At 56.3% G+C, this 16,739-nt stretch overlaps 1 protein-coding gene across 3 annotated transcripts in view; it reads left to right on the forward strand.

The window, feature by feature from the left end:
* The window catches only part of LOC116956795 (phospholipid-transporting ATPase IF-like), a 120,916-nt gene that overhangs the window by 13,729 nt on the left and 90,448 nt on the right, over positions 1–16,739 (forward strand). For all 3 annotated transcript variants that reach the window (XM_076058000.1, XM_076058001.1, XM_076058002.1), the window contains exons 5-9: positions 590–697; positions 6,379–6,507; positions 11,338–11,441; positions 12,377–12,433; positions 15,866–15,930. In XM_076058000.1, coding sequence (XP_075914115.1) covers positions 590–697; positions 6,379–6,507; positions 11,338–11,441; positions 12,377–12,433; positions 15,866–15,930 — 463 coding nt within the window. The remainder of the gene's footprint in view (positions 1–589; positions 698–6,378; positions 6,508–11,337; positions 11,442–12,376; positions 12,434–15,865; positions 15,931–16,739) is intronic.

Raw genomic sequence — 16,739 nt, forward strand, 5'->3', positions numbered from 1 at the left:
TGTATGTGTGTACATGTGCGTGTGTACGTGTGTGTACATGTGCGTGTGTGTGTACGTGTGTGTACGTGTGTGTACGTGTGTGTGTGTACGTGTGTATGTGTATGTGTGTGTGTACGTGTGTGTGTGTGTACATGTGTGTGTACATGTGTATGTGTGTACGTGTGTCTACATGTGTGTACGTGTGTGTACATGTGTACATGTGTGTGTGTGTGTACGTATGTGTATGTGTGTGTACATGTGTACGTGTGTGTGTGTACATGTGTGTGTGTATGTGTGTGTGTATGTGTGTGTATGTGTGTATGTGTGTGTATGTGTGTGTGTATGTACGTGTATGTGTGTGTGTGTGTATGTGTACGTGTGTGTGTGTGTGTATGTGTGTGTGTGTACATGTGTATGTGTACGTGTGTGTATGTGTGTGTGTGTACGTGTGTGTGTGTACGTATGTGTGTGTACATGTGTACGTGTGTGTGTGTGTGTACGTATGTGTATGTGTGTGTACATGTGTACGTGTGTGTATGTGTGTATGTGTGTGTGTGTACGTGTGTATGTGTGTATGTGTGTGTGTGTACGTGTGTGTGTGTGCCCACAGGGCTACGAGGACTGGCTGCGCCACCGCGCCGACAGAGAAGCGAACCACGCGGATGTCTACACCGTGAAGAGCGGACACCTGGTGCGCACGCGCTGCAAGCACGTCCGCGTGAGTGCACACACACACACGTACACACGTACACGCACACACACACACGCACACACACGTACACGCACGCACACACACGCACACACACACACACGCACACACACACGCACGCGTACACGCACGCACACACACACGCACACACACGCACGCACACACAACAACAACAACAACAACCGCCATTCACCACTAAGTGGCGGTGACGTCACCACGACGCTTGTGCCAGGCTATGTGCACCCTGAGGCCACGTGAAGTGTCGAACGCCCGCTGGCAGGAGGTCACGGGGCAGACCCAGGTGCCACGGGTCGACTGACTGAGATGACTGGCTGATGCACCACCTGTGCCCCCTACTGTGCCAACCTGCTGTGCTTTAGCCACCCGGCGCTCCGCTCGCTGTTGTGAGCGTCGCTCCTCCGCCCTCCGTTGTTGTTGGAGGGCGACTGCCTCCAACTGCCCAGTAGCATCCTTCACGAGCCTCCTCCACAGAGGCCGATCTTGACACCGCTGGTACCAGTCATCGGCAAGTCCACTCAGCTCCACGTCCTCCTGTACCACATCACTCCATCTCTTCTCTAGCCCGTGCCGCGCCCGCTTAGCCCCCTCAATCCGGCCAAACAAAAGCTGTTTCGGCATGCGGTGGCTGGGCATGCGGGCTACATGACCCAGCCATCGCAGCCTTGCCTGCCGGAGGAGCTCACCGATGGGACCCTGCCCAGATCTTTCAAGGATTTGTGAGCTCCTCACACAATCCAGTCTGGTTAAACCCAGGATGGATCGTAGGCAGGTCAGCCTAAATGTTTCTAACCGGCGAAGATGTTCCATTAGGGGGGTCCACGTTTCGCAAGCGTAGAGAAGGGAGGGAATGACCGTGGCCGAGAAGACCTGAAGCTTAGTGCGGAGCGACAGACCAGGTAGCTTCCACACAGCGTTACGCAACCGATGAAAAGATATTGCCGCTCGACTGATTCGGAGTGAGACCTCTGCTGTTAAACTGGAGCCAGTCATAAGCACACTGCCCAGGTATGGGAAACTCTCCACTCTCTCCACAACTGCCCCATCACCGATTGGGAGTTGTGGGGGTGGAGTGTCCGATGGTACAAAATACCCAGGCAGGTGCTTAGTTTTGGTGGGGCTGATGGTTAGGCCCCACCTCTTAGTGGCACGCTCCAGTCTCAGCAGCAGCGTCTGCAACTCCTCCTCTGACTGAGCAGCTATTACCAAGTCATCAGCATACATAACGTGGTTGAGCAATAGGGAGCCATCCCTTGACCGCACCCGGGCATCGATTAGCCTACCATTATATCTGTACCATATGGAGATTCCCCCGGTACAGCTATTGAAGGCTTCACGAACTACGTGGTCAAAATAGATGTTAAATAATGTGGGAGCCAGAGGACATCCCTGTCGCACCCCAAGGTGTACAGGGAATGGCTCTGACTCCCGGCCACGTAGTTTTACCCGGGCCCGCTCACCATCATGAAGGTCCTTAATGATCGTGAGCAGAGGGTCAGGTACTCCAAAAGCACGAAGAACGACCCAGAGCCCAGGCCTACTGATGGTATCATAGGCCTTGACCAGGTCAATAAAGCAGAGATGTAGGTCTTGTTGGAATTCCCTACACCTCTGCTGTAGCAGACGGACAGAAAATATGGCATCTGTGCAGGACCGCCCTTTCCTGAAACCGCATTGGGGCTCCGCAAGCCTCTCCTCAGCGTGCCTGGCAAGGCGATGCTGAATAATCCTTGCCAGGACCTTTCCCGGCACACTGAGGAGTGAGATGCCCCTGTAGTTGTTACAGTCTGTGCGGTCCCCCTTCTTAAAAAGGGGGACCACCAGGGCATGCTTCCAATCCTGCGGAACCCGTCCAGTGGTCCAGACTGTTGTTATGATGTCATATAGGGCAGTCTGTGCACAAACGCCACCCTCCCTCAGCATTTCGCTTGGGAGATCATCTCTGCCCGCTGCCTTTCCTGGTCTCAGACTCCGGATCGCCTTCAATACTTCCTCAGCAGATGGCACCTCAGCCAGCCACTCACAGGGGGTGACTTCATCCAATATTTGAGGCACCGCAGCCTCAGCAGGGTCATCCTCACTTTGTGCCACGATGTTTTCCTGGCTGTGGGATTTTCCCTCCCCCAGGACCTCACAGAAATGCTCAGCAAATCTGCGAACCTGTTCCTGGGGGTCGGCAATTGGATCACCGTTTTTTCCCCTAATGATGGTAATAGGTGTGGCGCTGCAGGTTACTTTTTTGATGGAGTTAAATAGCGATTTGTGATCACGGGCCACTGAGGCAGACTCCATCTCCTCAGCAACCCGCGACCACCACCCATCCTTGCAGCGCCTCACGGCTCTCCGAACCTCCGAGCGAAGGCTGCGGTAAGCCTCCTCATTCTCTGACGTGGGATTCTGTAGCCGATGACAGTGGGCCTGTCGCTTTTTCTCAACCATCCTGAACAACTCCTCTGTCATCCAGGGTGTCTGGGGAGGTCTGGACCGCGTACCCAAAGCAGCCATTGCAGCTGCATGAGTCACAGTCCTAAACCTCGCCCATTTACCCTCGACATCAGGAGGAGTCGGGGACGATGCCAATCCCAGCCGCAAGCGATGATGAAATTCTCGCTTGCAACTTTCATCAGATAACTGAGACCAGGCCACTTTAGGTTGGAATGGGGTCCTGGGTGTACACCCACCACCGGAGTGGAAGAATGGCAGGCGCATCTTACAGATGACTAGTCGATGGTCAGAGGGCAGATCAGCTCCACGGTAGGTCCTGGTGTCAAGGACATGGGCTCGCATTCGCTGGTCCGTCACTATGTAGTCCAGCAGATGTTCTTGCTTGGACCCGGCATGCATCCATGATGTTGTGTGGATGCGCCGATGCCGGAACAGCGTGTTGGTAATTACAAGCCCATGGGCTGCACAAAAATCTAGCAGCCTCCTACCATTGTTATTGAGCTGATCTGGCCCATGCCCTCCAATCACTCCAGACCAGGTGCCAGTATCATGACCAACTCGGGCATTGAAGTCACCCAACATGATGACTCTATCCCGAGGGGCCACTTTAGCCAGCACCTGTGACAGGAGGTCATAGAAGGCATCTGACTCATCGGCTTTGCCTGCATCCCTCCACGGATGTTCATCTTCGGTGGGGGCATAAGTAACCACGACCACCATTCCTCGCCTCCGGTTGATGGGAAGGCGAGCCCAAAGTAGCCTGGGGCTTACAGCTTCCCACACCTCACCGCCACGCTCCCACGCCCCCTTCATTCTTTTGTTCAAAAGAAGACCCACACCCTGTTGTTTGGCAGTCTGCTGCCCCGAGTAGAGGACTGTCCACCCCTCATGGTGGCAGGAGCCAGAGCCGGTCCACCGGACCTCCTGAATGCCGCATAGATCCAGGCGGTACCGGTCCAGCTCCCGACAGAGGAGTGGCAGCCTCTCCTCTGCAGTGAGCGTTCGAACATTCCACGTGGCCACCCGTAGTGGCTTTTCGTTGTTTCTGGAGTAGCCCCGAGGGTAGGTATTCAATCTCCTGGCTCCGCCAATTGGGGTTTGGCCAGGAGACGTCATAGACGCCTGGCCCCCCGGGGCCTCCGGCACAAGCTTAGTTGTTACATATTTCACTTTAATTCGTGGTTTTGTGGTAATTAATTGAAGGTGGAGGGGTTACCAGCCCCTCGCACCCGTCCAGAGCCCCCGTTTAGCCCCTGTGGTGGACACATATGCCATGAGGGGAGGAGCCAATCAAAATTGGAACTCCCCCCACAGCACTGTCCACGACAGAGTTGCCCGTCCGGCACCGCGAGGAGGTAGGGGGTTGTTTTGCCGGACCACGCACACACACACACACACGCACACACACGCACGCGTACACGCACACACACGCACGCACGTGTACACGCACACACACACACGCACGCACACGTACACGCACACACACACGCACGCACACACACGCACGTGTACACACGCACGTGTGGTGATGAGGGGGGGGTGTGATGATGGTGTGGTGATGGTGGTTGATGTTGTGGTGGTGGTGGTGCAGGTGGGAGACATTGTGTACGTGCGGTGGTGGTGGTGATGATAGTGGTTGATGGTGATGTGGTGGTGATAGTGGTTGATGTGGTGGTGGTGGTGGTGGTGATGTGGTGGTGATAGTGGTTGATGTTGTGGTGGTGGTGGTGATGATAGTGGTTGATGGTGATGTGGTGGTTGATGTGGTGGTGGTGGTGTTGGTGGTGATGCAGGTGGGAGACATTGTGTACGTGCGGTGGTGGTGGTGATGATAGTGGTTGATGGTGATGTGGTGGTGATAGTGGTTGATGTTGTGGTGGTGGTGGTGGTGGTGGTGGTGATGTGGTGGTGATAGTGGTTGATGTTGTGGTGGTGGTGGTGGTGGTGATGTGGTGGTGATAGTGGTTGATGTTGTGGTGGTGGTGGTGATGATAGTGGTTGATGGTGATGTGGTGGTTGATGTGGTGGTGGTGGTGGTGTTGGTGGTGATGCAGGTGGGAGACATTGTGTACGTGCGGAGTGAGGAGTCGTTCCCGTGCCGTGGTGGTGATGGTGGTGATGATAGTGGTTGATGGTGATGTGGTGGTGATAGTGGGTGATGATGTGGTGGTGGTGGTGGTGGTGATGATAGTGGTTGATGGTGATGTGGTGGTGATAGTGGGTGATGATGTGGTGGTGGTGGTGGTGGTGATGATAGTGGTTGATGGTGATGTGGTGGTGATAGTGGGTGATGATGTGGTGGTGGTGGTGGTGGTGGTGATGATAGTGGTTGATGGTGATGTGGTGGTGATAGTGGTTGATGGTGATGTGGTGGTGATAGTGGGTGATGATGTGGTGGTGGTGGTGGTGATGATAGTGGTTGATGGTGATATGGTGGTGATAGTGGGTGATGTTGTGGTGGTGATGATGATGATGCAGGTGGGAGACATTGTGTACGTGCGGAGTGAGGAGTCGTTCCTGTGCGGTGGTGGTGGTAGTGGTGATAGTGGGTGATGTTGTGGTGGTGGTGGTGTTGGTGATGATGATGCAGGTGGGAGACATTGTGTACGTGCGGAGTGAGGAGTCGTTCCCGTGCCGTGGTGTTGGTGTTGGTGATAGTGGTTGATGTTGTGGTGGTGTTGGTGGTGATGATGATGCAGGTGGGAGACATTGTGTACGTGCAGAGTGAGGAGTCGTTCCCGTGCTGTGGTGGTGGTGGTTGATGGTTGATGGTGATGTGGTGGTTGATGTTGTGTTGGTGGTGTTGGTGGTGATGATGATGCAGGTGGGAGACATTGTGTACGTGCGGAGTGAGGAGTCGTTCCCGTGCCGTGGTGGTGATAGTGGTTGATGGTGATGTGGTGGTGATAGTGGTTGATGTTGTGGTGGTGATGATGTTGGTGATGATGATGCAGGTGGGAGACATTGTGTACGTGTGGAGTGAGGAGTCGTTCCCGTGCTGTGGTGTTGGTGTTAGTGATGATAGTGGGTGATGTTGTGGTGGTGATGATGTTGGTGATGATGATGCAGGTGGGAGACATTGTGTACGTGCAGAGTGAGGAGTCGTTCCCGTGCTGTGGTGGTGGTGGTGGTTGATGGTTGATGGTGATGTGGTGGTTGATGTTGTGTTGGTGGAGTTGGTGGTGATGATAGTGGTTGATGTTGATGTTGTGGTGATGATGATGCAGGTGGGAGACATTGTGTACGTGCGGAGTGAGGAGTCGTTCCCGTGCGACCTTGTGCTGCTCACTTCCAACTGGAGCGATGGGCGAGCACTTGTCACCACGGCGAGCCTGGACGGCGAGACCGACCTCAAGGTCGCTCGGAGTCACCCACAGAGTCACCCACAGAGTCACCCACAGAGTCACCCACACGGTCACCCACACGGTCACCCACATGGTCACCCACACAGTCACCCACACAGTCACCCACAGAGTCACCCACAGAGTCACCCACACGGTCACCCACACGGTCACCCACATGGTCACCCACACAGTCACCCACACAGTCACCCACAGAGTCACCCACAGAGTCACCCACACGGTCACCCACACGGTCACCCACACGGTCACCCACACGGTCACAAACACAGTCACCCACAGAGTCACCCACACGGTCACCCACACGGTCACCCACACGGTCACCCACGCGGTCACCCACACGGTCACCCACACGGTCACCCACACAGTCACCCACACGGTCACCCACACGGTCACCCACGCGGTCACCCACAGAGTCACCCACAGTCACCCACACGGTCACCCACACAGTCACCCACACGGTCACCCACACGGTCACCCACACGGTCACCCACAGTCACCCACACGGTCACCCACACGGTCACCCACAGAGTCACCCACACAGTCACCCACAGAGTCACCCACGCGGTCACCCACACGGTCACCCACACGGTCACCCACGCGGTCACCCACACAGTCACCCACAGAGTCACCCACACGGTCACCCACACGGTCACCCACAGAGTCACCCACACGGTCACCCACGCGGTCACCCACACAGTCACCCACAGAGTCACCCACACGGTCACCCACACGGTCACCCACGCGGTCACCCACACAGTCACCCACAGAGTCACCCACACAGTCACCCACACGGTCACCCACAGAGTCACCCACACAGTCACCCTCACAGTCACCCACACGGTCACCCACAGAGTCACCCACACGGTCACCCACGCGGTCACCCACAGAGTCACCCACAGAGTCACCCACAGAGTCACCCACACAGTCACCCACACAGTCATCCACACGGTCACCCACACAGTCACCCACACAGAGTCACCCACACAGTCACCCACACAGTCATCCACACGGTCACCCACACGGTCACCCACACGGTCACCCACACGGTCACCCACACAGTCACCCACACGATCACCCACACAGTCATCCACACAGTCACCGGCCTAGTCACCCACAGAGTCACCCACACGGTCACCCACACAGTCACCCACACGGTCACCCACACGGTCACCCACACAGTCACCGGCCTAGTCACCCACAGAGTCACCCACACGGTCACCCACACAGTCACCCACAGAGTCACCCACAGAGTCACCCACAGAGTCACCCACACGGTCACCCACACAGTCACCCACACGTTCACCCACACAGTCACCCACACAGTCACCCACAGAGTCACCCACGCGGTCACCCACACGGTCACCCACAGAGTCACCCACGCGGTCACCTACAGTCACCCACACGGTCACCCGCACAGTCACCCACACAGTCACCCACACAGTCACCGGCCTAGTCACCCACACAGTCACCCACACGGTCACCCACACGGTCACCCACACGGTCACCCACAGAGTCACCCACACGGTCACCCACACGGTCACCCACGCGGTCACCCACACGATCACCCACACAGTCACCCACACGGTCACCCACAGAGTCACCCACAGAGTCACCCACACAGTCACCCACAGAGTCACCCACATGGTCACCCACACGGTCACCCACACGGTCACCCACAGAGTCACCCAGAGAGTCACCCAGACGGTCACCCACACAGTCACCCAGACGGTCACCCACACAGTCACCCACACAGTCACCCACGCGGTCACCCACAGAGTCACCCACACAGTCACCCACACAGTCACCCACCTAGTCACCCACACGGTCACCCACACGGTCACCCACACGGTCACCCACACAGTCACCCACACAGTCACCCACACAGTCACCCACACAATCACCCAAACAGTCACCCACGCGGTCACCCACACGGTCACCCACACGGTCACCCACACAGTCACCCACACAATCACCCAGACAGTCACCCACACAGTCACCCACACGGTCACCCACAGAGTCACCCACACAATCACCCACACGGTCACCCACACGGTCACCCACACGGTCACCCACACGGTCACCCACACAGTCACCGGCCTAGTCACCCACACAGTCACCCACAGAGTCACCCACACAGTCACCCACACGATCACCCACACGGTCACCCACACGATCACCCACACGGTCACCCACACGATCACCCACACGGTCACCCACACAGTCACCCACAGAGTCACCCACACGGTCACCCACAGAGTCACCCACACGGTCACCCACACGGTCACCCACAGAGTCACCCACACGGTCACCCACACGGTCACCCACAGTCACCCACACGGTCACCCACACGGTCACCCACAGAGTCACCCACACAGTCACCCACAGAGTCACCCACGCGGTCACCCACACTGTCACCCACACGGTCACCCACGCGGTCACCCACACAGTCACCCACAGAGTCACCCACACGGTCACCCACACGGTCACCCACAGAGTCACCCACACGGTCACCCACGCGGTCACCCACACAGTCACCCACAGAGTCACCCACACGGTCACCCACACGGTCACCCACGCGGTCACCCACACAGTCACCCACAGAGTCACCCACACAGTCACCCACACGGTCACCCACAGAGTCACCCACACAGTCACCCTCACAGTCACCCACACGGTCACCCACAGAGTCACCCACACGGTCACCCACGCGGTCACCCACAGAGTCACCCACAGAGTCACCCACAGAGTCACCCACACAGTCACCCACACAGTCACCCACACAGTCACCCACACAGAGTCACCCACACAGTCACCCACACGGTCACCCACACGGTCACCCACACGGTCACCCACACGGTCACCCACAGTCACCCACACGATCACCCACACAGTCATCCACACAGTCACCGGCCTAGTCACCCACAGAGTCACCCACACGGTCACCCACACAGTCACCCACACGGTCACCCACACGGTCACCCACACAGTCACCGGCCTAGTCACCCACAGAGTCACCCACACGGTCACCCACAGAGTCACCCACAGAGTCACCCACAGAGTCACCCACACGGTCACCCACACAGTCACCCACACGTTCACCCACACAGTCACCCACACAGTCACCCACAGAGTCACCCACGCGGTCACCCACACGGTCACCCACAGAGTCACCCACGCGGTCACCTACAGTCACCCACACGGTCACCCGCACAGTCACCCACACAGTCACCCACACAGTCACCGGCCTAGTCACCCACACAGTCACCCACACGTTCACCCACACGGTCACCCACACGGTCACCCACAGAGTCACCCACACGGTCACCCACACGGTCACCCACGCGGTCACCCACACGATCACCCACACAGTCACCCACACGGTCACCCACAGAGTCACCCACAGAGTCACCCACACAGTCACCCACAGAGTCACCCACATGGTCACCCACACGGTCACCCACACGGTCACCCACAGAGTCACCCAGAGAGTCACCCAGACGGTCACCCACACAGTCACCCAGACGGTCACCCACACAGTCACCCACACAGTCACCCACGCGGTCACCCACAGAGTCACCCACACAGTCACCCACACAGTCACCCACACGGTCACCCACACGGTCACCCACACGGTCACCCACACGGTCACCCACACAGTCACCCACACAGTCACCCACACAGTCACCCACACAATCACCCAAACAGTCACCCACGCGGTCACCCACACGGTCACCCACACGGTCACCCACACAGTCACCCACACAATCACCCAGACAGTCACCCACACAGTCACCCACACGGTCACCCACAGAGTCACCCACACAATCACCCACACGGTCACCCACACGGTCACCCACACGGTCACCGGCCTAGTCACCCACACAGTCACCCACAGAGTCACCCACACAGTCACCCACACGATCACCCACACGGTCACCCACACGATCACCCACACGGTCACCCACACGATCACCCACACGGTCACCCACACAGTCACCCACAGAGTCACCCACACGGTCACCCACAGAGTCACCCACACGGTCACCCACACGGTCACCCACACAGTCACCCACACGATCACCCACACGGTCACCCACACGATCACCCACACGGTCACCCACACGATCACCCACACGGTCACCCACACAGTCACCCACAGAGTCACCCACACGGTCACCCACAGAGTCACCCACACGGTCACCCACACGGTCACCCACAGAGTCACCCACACGGTCACCCACACGGTCACCCGCTCACGGTCAACGTCAGCGACGATTATCTGAACCGGTCCTGAGCCTCCCCTAGGTCGACTCGGCCTCAAACGAGTAGCTGGTGTAGCGGTGTGAAGTAGTAAACATCGCCACTGGGGAGACAAAGGCGGCCGGGCGTGGTGTTGGTAGCCACCCACCCCCTCGTGTGCCACAGTGCCGGTAGCCTTCACAGGTGCTGCTCGCTAACAGCACTTGCCCCAACAGTCTGTTAGAGGCTACACGGGGGACCTTTGTCTGTGTCTACCTTCACAGGTGCTGCTGCTACTCGCTACTCACAGCACTTGCCCCTACAGCCTGTTAGAGGCTACACGGGGGAATTTTGTCTTTGGTGGTGGTTGTGGTGGTGGTGGTTGACAGACGTACTTGTTACCGTGATGGTGGTAATGGTGGTAATGGTGATGGTTGTGGTGGTGGTGGTTGTGGTGGTGGTGGTAATGGTGGTAATGGTGATGGTTGTGGTGATGGTTGTGGTGATGTTTGTGGTGGTGGTTGTGGTAATGGTGATGGTTGTGGTGATGATGTTTGTGGTGGTGGTTGTGGTGGTTGTTGACAGACGTACTTGGCCCCTGCTCGCTCGCCCCGCGTTCGCTCTCCCCAAGACTTTTCGGGGTTCTCCGCCGCTGTCGAATGTCGCCAGCCGCATCCCGACCTCTACAGGTGAGCTGGTGACCTCCGCAGGTGACCTCACGACCTCTGCTCGTGACCCCGCGACCTCGGAGGGCCTCTGCACGTGACACGATTACCTTGACCTCCGCGGGTGACCTGCTGACCTCCGCAGGTGACGGGTTGACCTCTACAGGTAACCGGTTGACCTCTATGGGTGACCTGGTGACCTCTTCGGGTGACCTCCACAGGTGATGGGTTGACCTCTACAGATGACCTCCACGGGTAACATGGTGACCTCCACGGGTCTGAGGTTTACCTGCACAGGTGATGGGTTGACCTCTACAGATGACCTCTGCAGGTGACCCGGTGACCTCTACAGTTGATACATTGACCTCCACGGGTAACCTGGTGACCTCCACGGGTGTGAGGTTTACCTCTACAGGTGAGGGGTTGACCTCTACAGGTGACCTGGTGACCTCTACACAGGTGAGGGGTTGACCTCTGAAGGTGACCTCTACAGGTGACCTCTACCAGCGAGGTATTGACCTCAACAGCTGGGACATTGACCTCCATGGGTGACCTCCGCGGGTGAGAGGTTGACCTCTACAGGTAACCTGGTGACCTCTGCAGGTGACCTCACGACCTCTACAGGCGAGGTATTGACAATTGAGACATTGACCGACAGGTGAGCTAACCTCTACAGGTGACCTGGTGACCTCTACTGGTGACCTCTACAGATTGCCCAATTACCCCTGCAGATGACCTGTTGACCTCTATAGGTAACCTGGTGACCTCTGCCTATAACCGTATTACCTGTACAGCTGATATGGCGTCTGTGACGTAATGACCTCTACGCACGACACGGTGACCTCTGTGCGTGACTTGATGCCATACATGTGGCCTGATGACCTGTGCAGGTGACCCATTGACCTGGGCATGTGGGCCAGTGACCTGTGCAGGTGACTGACCCTGCCCTTTGCCCTCAGGTTTGAAGGTCACATCACCATCCACAACGCGGAGGAAGCGGAGCTGAGCGTCCCTGAGTGAGTGAGCATGTTAGTGTGTGTTAGTGTGTGTGTGTTAGTGTGTGTGTTAGTGTGTGTTAGTGTGTGTGTTAGTGTGTGTGTTAGTGTGTGTGTTAGTGTGTGTGTTAGTGTGTGAAGCCTTCAATAGCTGTACCGGGGGAATCTCCATATGGTACAGATATAATGGGAGGCTGATCGATGCCCGGGTGCGGTCAAGGGATGGCTCCCTATTGCTCAACCACGTTATGTATGCTGATGATTTGGTAATAGCTGCTCAGTCAGAGGAGGAGTTGGAGACGCTGCTGCTGAGACTGGAGCGTGCCCCTAAGAGGTGGGGCCTTACCATCAGCCCCACCAAAACTAAGCACCTGCCTGGGTATTTTGTGCCATCGGACACTCCACCCCCACAACTCCCGATCGGTGATGGGGCAGTTGTGGAGAGAGTGGAGAGTTTCCCATACCTGGGTAGTGTGCTTATGATTGTATCCAGTTTAACAGCAGAGGTCTCACTCCGAATCAGTCGAGCGGCAATATCTTTTCATCGGTTGCGTAACGCTGTGTGGAAGCTACCTGGTCTGTCGCTCCGCACTAAGCTTCAGGTCTTCTCGGCCACGGTCATTCCCTCCCTTCTCTACGCTTGCGAAACGTGGACCCCCTGAATGGAACATCTTCGCCGGTTAGAAACATTTAGGCTGGCCTGCCTACGATCCTTCCTGGGTTTAACCAGACTGGATTGTGTGAGGAGCTCACAAATCCTTGAAAGATCTGGGCAAGGTCCCATCGGTGAGCTCCTCCGGCGGGGAAGGCTGCGATGGCTGGGTCATGTAGCCCGCATGCCCAGCCACCGCATGCCGAAACAGCTTTTGTTCGGCCGGATTGAGGGGGCTAAGCGGGCGCGGCACGGGCTAGAGAAGAGATGGAGTGATGTGGTACAGGAGGACGTGGAGCTGAGTGGACTTGCCGATGACTGGTACCAGCGGTGTCAAGATCGGCCTCTATGGAGGAGGCTCGTGAAGGACGCTACTGGGCAGTTGGAGGCAGTCGCCCCTCCAACAACAACGGAGGGCGGAGGAGCGACGCTCACAACAACGAGCGGAGCGCCGGGTGGATAAAGCACAGCAGGTTGCCACAATAGGGGGCACAAGTGGTGCATCAGCCAGTCATCTCAGTCATCTCAGTCAGTCGACTCGTGGCACCTGGGTCTTCCCCGTGACCTCCTGCCAGCGGGCGTTCGACACTTCACGTGTCCTCAGGGTGCACATAGCCTGGCACAAGCGTCGTGGTGACGTCACCGCCACTTAGTGGCGAATGGCGGTTGTTGTTGTTTGTGTGTGTTAGTGTGTGTGTGTGTTTTAGTGTGTATTTGTGTGTGTGTGTGTGTTTGTGTGTGTGTGTGTGTGTTTGTGTGTTAGTGTGTTTTAGTGTGTGTTAGTGTGTGTGTTTGTGAGTGTGTTAGTGTGTGTTAGTTAGTCTGTGTGTGTTAGTGTGTGTGTGTTAGTGTGTGTTATTGTGTTTTAGTGTGTGTTTGTGTGTGTGTTTGTGTGTGTGTTTGTGTGTTTAGTGTGTGTGTTAGTGTGTGTGTTAGTGTGTGTGTTAGTGTGTGTGTTTGTGAGTGTGTTAGTGTGTGTTACTTAGTCTGTGTATGTTAGTGTGTGTGTGTTAGTGTATGTGTGTTAGTGTGTTTTAGTGTTTGTGTGTTAGTGTGTGTTAGGGTGCACATAGCCTGGCACAAGCGTCGTGGTGACGTCACCGCCACTTAGTGGCGAATGGCGGTTGTTGTTGTTGTTGTTGTTTGTGAGTGTGTTAGTGTGTGTTAGTGTTTGTGTGTGTTTGTGTGTTTTAGTGTGTGTGTGTTAGTGTGTGTGTGTGTGTGCTTGTGTGTGTGTGTGCTTTTGTGTGTGTGTGTTTGTGTGTTTTAGTGTGTGTTTGTGTGTTTTAGTGTGTGTTTGTGTGTGTGTGTTTGTGTGTTTTAGTGTGTGTTTGTGTGTGTGTTAGTGTGTGTGTGTGTGTTAGTGTGTGTGTTAGTTAGTGTGTGAGTGTGTTAGTGTGTGAGTGTGTTAGTGTGTGTGTTAGTGTGTGTGTGTTAGTGTGTGAATGTGTGTTTGTGTGTGTGTGTGTGTAGGGAGACAAAAGCGGTCGGGCGTGGTGCTGGCCACCCACCCCCTCGTGTACCGTTCCGGCATTCATAGGTGCTCGCTAACAGCACTTGCCCCTACAGTCTGTTAAGGCTATATGGGGGATCTTTGTCTTTGTGTGTTGGTGTGTGTGTGTTGGTGTGTATGTGTGTTAGCATGTGTGTGTGTGTTAGTGTGTGTGTGTGTGTGTGTGTTAGTGTGTGTGTGTGTAGTGGGGAGCGATAGTGTAGCGGGGAGCGATAGTGTAGCGGTTAGCGCGCTGTGCGATGAACCTGCCGACCCGGGTTCGATTCCCGCTCACGGCCAACACCAGTGACGATTATCTGAACTGGTCCTGGGCCTCCCCTAGGTCGACGCAGCCTCAAATGAGTACCTGGTGCGGTGTGTAAAACATTGCCACGAGGGAGACAAAGGCGGCCGGGCGTGGTGCTGACCACCCACCCCCTCGTGTACCGTTCCGGCCTTAATAGGTGCTGCTCGCTAACAGCACTTGCCCTTACAGTCTGTTAAGGCTATAAGGGGGATCTTTGTCCTTTTTGCGTGTGTTAGTGAGTGTGTTAGTGAGTGTGTTAGTGAATGTGTTTTTGAGTGTGAGTGTGTTAGTGTCTCTATGTATCTGCGTGTTTGGGTTTAACCAGGCTGGGTTGTGTGAGGAGCTCACAAATCCTTGAAAGATCTGGGCAAGGTCCCATCGGTGAGCTCCTCCGGCAGGCAAGGCTGCGATGGCTGGGTCATGTAGCCCGCATGCCCAGCCACCGCATGCCGAAACAGCTTTTGTTCGGCCGGATCGAGGGGGCTAAACGGGCACGTCACGGGCTAGAGAAGAGATGGAGTGATGTGGTACAGGAGGACGTGGAGCTGAGTAGACTTGCCAATGTCCATCGAACCCAATTCGATTCCCGCTCACGGTCAACACCGGCGACGATTTTCTGAACCGGTCCTGGGCCCCTCTCCCCTAGGTCGACTCGGCCTCCTCAGACGAGTAGCTGGTGTAGCGGTGTGTAGTGAACATCGCCACTCGGGGAGACAAAGGCGGCCGGGCGTGGTGCTGGTAGCCACCCACCCACCCCCCTCGTGTGCCACAGTGCCGGTAGCCTTCACAGGTGCTGCTCGCTAACAGCACTTGCCCCTACAGTCTGTTAGAGGCTACACGGGGGACCTTTGTCTGTGTCTACCTTCACAGGTGCTGCTCGCTAACAGCACTTGCCCCGACATTCTGTTGAGGCTGTACCCGGGGGGGGGGGGAGGGGTGGGCGACACACCTTGACCTTTGTGCTTAGCGACTGAGCGGAGGGTTGAACTCTCGCACCTCCAGCTCGCTGGGCCCTGAGAATCTGCTGCTGCGTGGATCCAGACTCAAGAACACCGACTTCATCTACGGTGAGTAGTGGGGGGGGGTGGTGGTGGTGGTGGTGGTGGTGGGTGGGTGGGGTGGTGGTGGTGGTGGGTGGGGTGGTGGTGGTGGTGGGGGGTTTGTGGGCTCCTCCGTCGAGGACCGCAAGGGTTTGCTGTGTCGTGACACTTTGAAATCATCTCAGATTTTGAACTCAGTTTCTTTGAAACTGCGTACGGTGCGAAAGAAGTTCACCGTACACACACAGAGGCCCAGACTCAGCACTGCACCATAGACTCAGCACTGCACCATAGACTCAGCACTGCACCATAGACTCAACACTGCCCATAGACTCAACACTGCACCATAGACTCAACACTGCACCATAGACTCAGCACTGCACCATAGACTCAGCACTGCACCATAGACTCAACACTGCACCATAGACTCAACACTGCACCATAGACTCAACACTGCACCATAGACTCAGCACTGCACCATAGACTCAACACTGCACCATAGACTCAGCACTGCCCATAGACACAACACTGCACCATAGACTCAGCACTGCACCATAGACTCAACACTGCACCATAGAGTCAACACTGCACCATAGACTCAGCACTGCACCATAGACTCAACACTGCACCATAGACTCAACAGTGCACCATAGACTCAACACTGCACGTAGACTCAACACTGCACCATAGACTCAACACTGCTCCATAGACTCAACACTGCACATAGACTCAGCACTGCACCATAGACTCAACACTGCCCATAGACTCAACACTGCACCATAGACTCAGCACTGCCCATAGACACAACACTGCACCATAGACTCAACACTGCACCA

The sequence above is a fragment of the Petromyzon marinus genome (genome assembly GCF_048934315.1).
Source record: "Petromyzon marinus isolate PM22_M1 ecotype Great Lakes invasive population chromosome 67 unlocalized genomic scaffold, UKy_Petmar_22M1.pri1.0 chr67_unloc.4, whole genome shotgun sequence".
Lineage (NCBI taxonomy): Eukaryota > Metazoa > Chordata > Hyperoartia > Petromyzontiformes > Petromyzontidae > Petromyzon > Petromyzon marinus.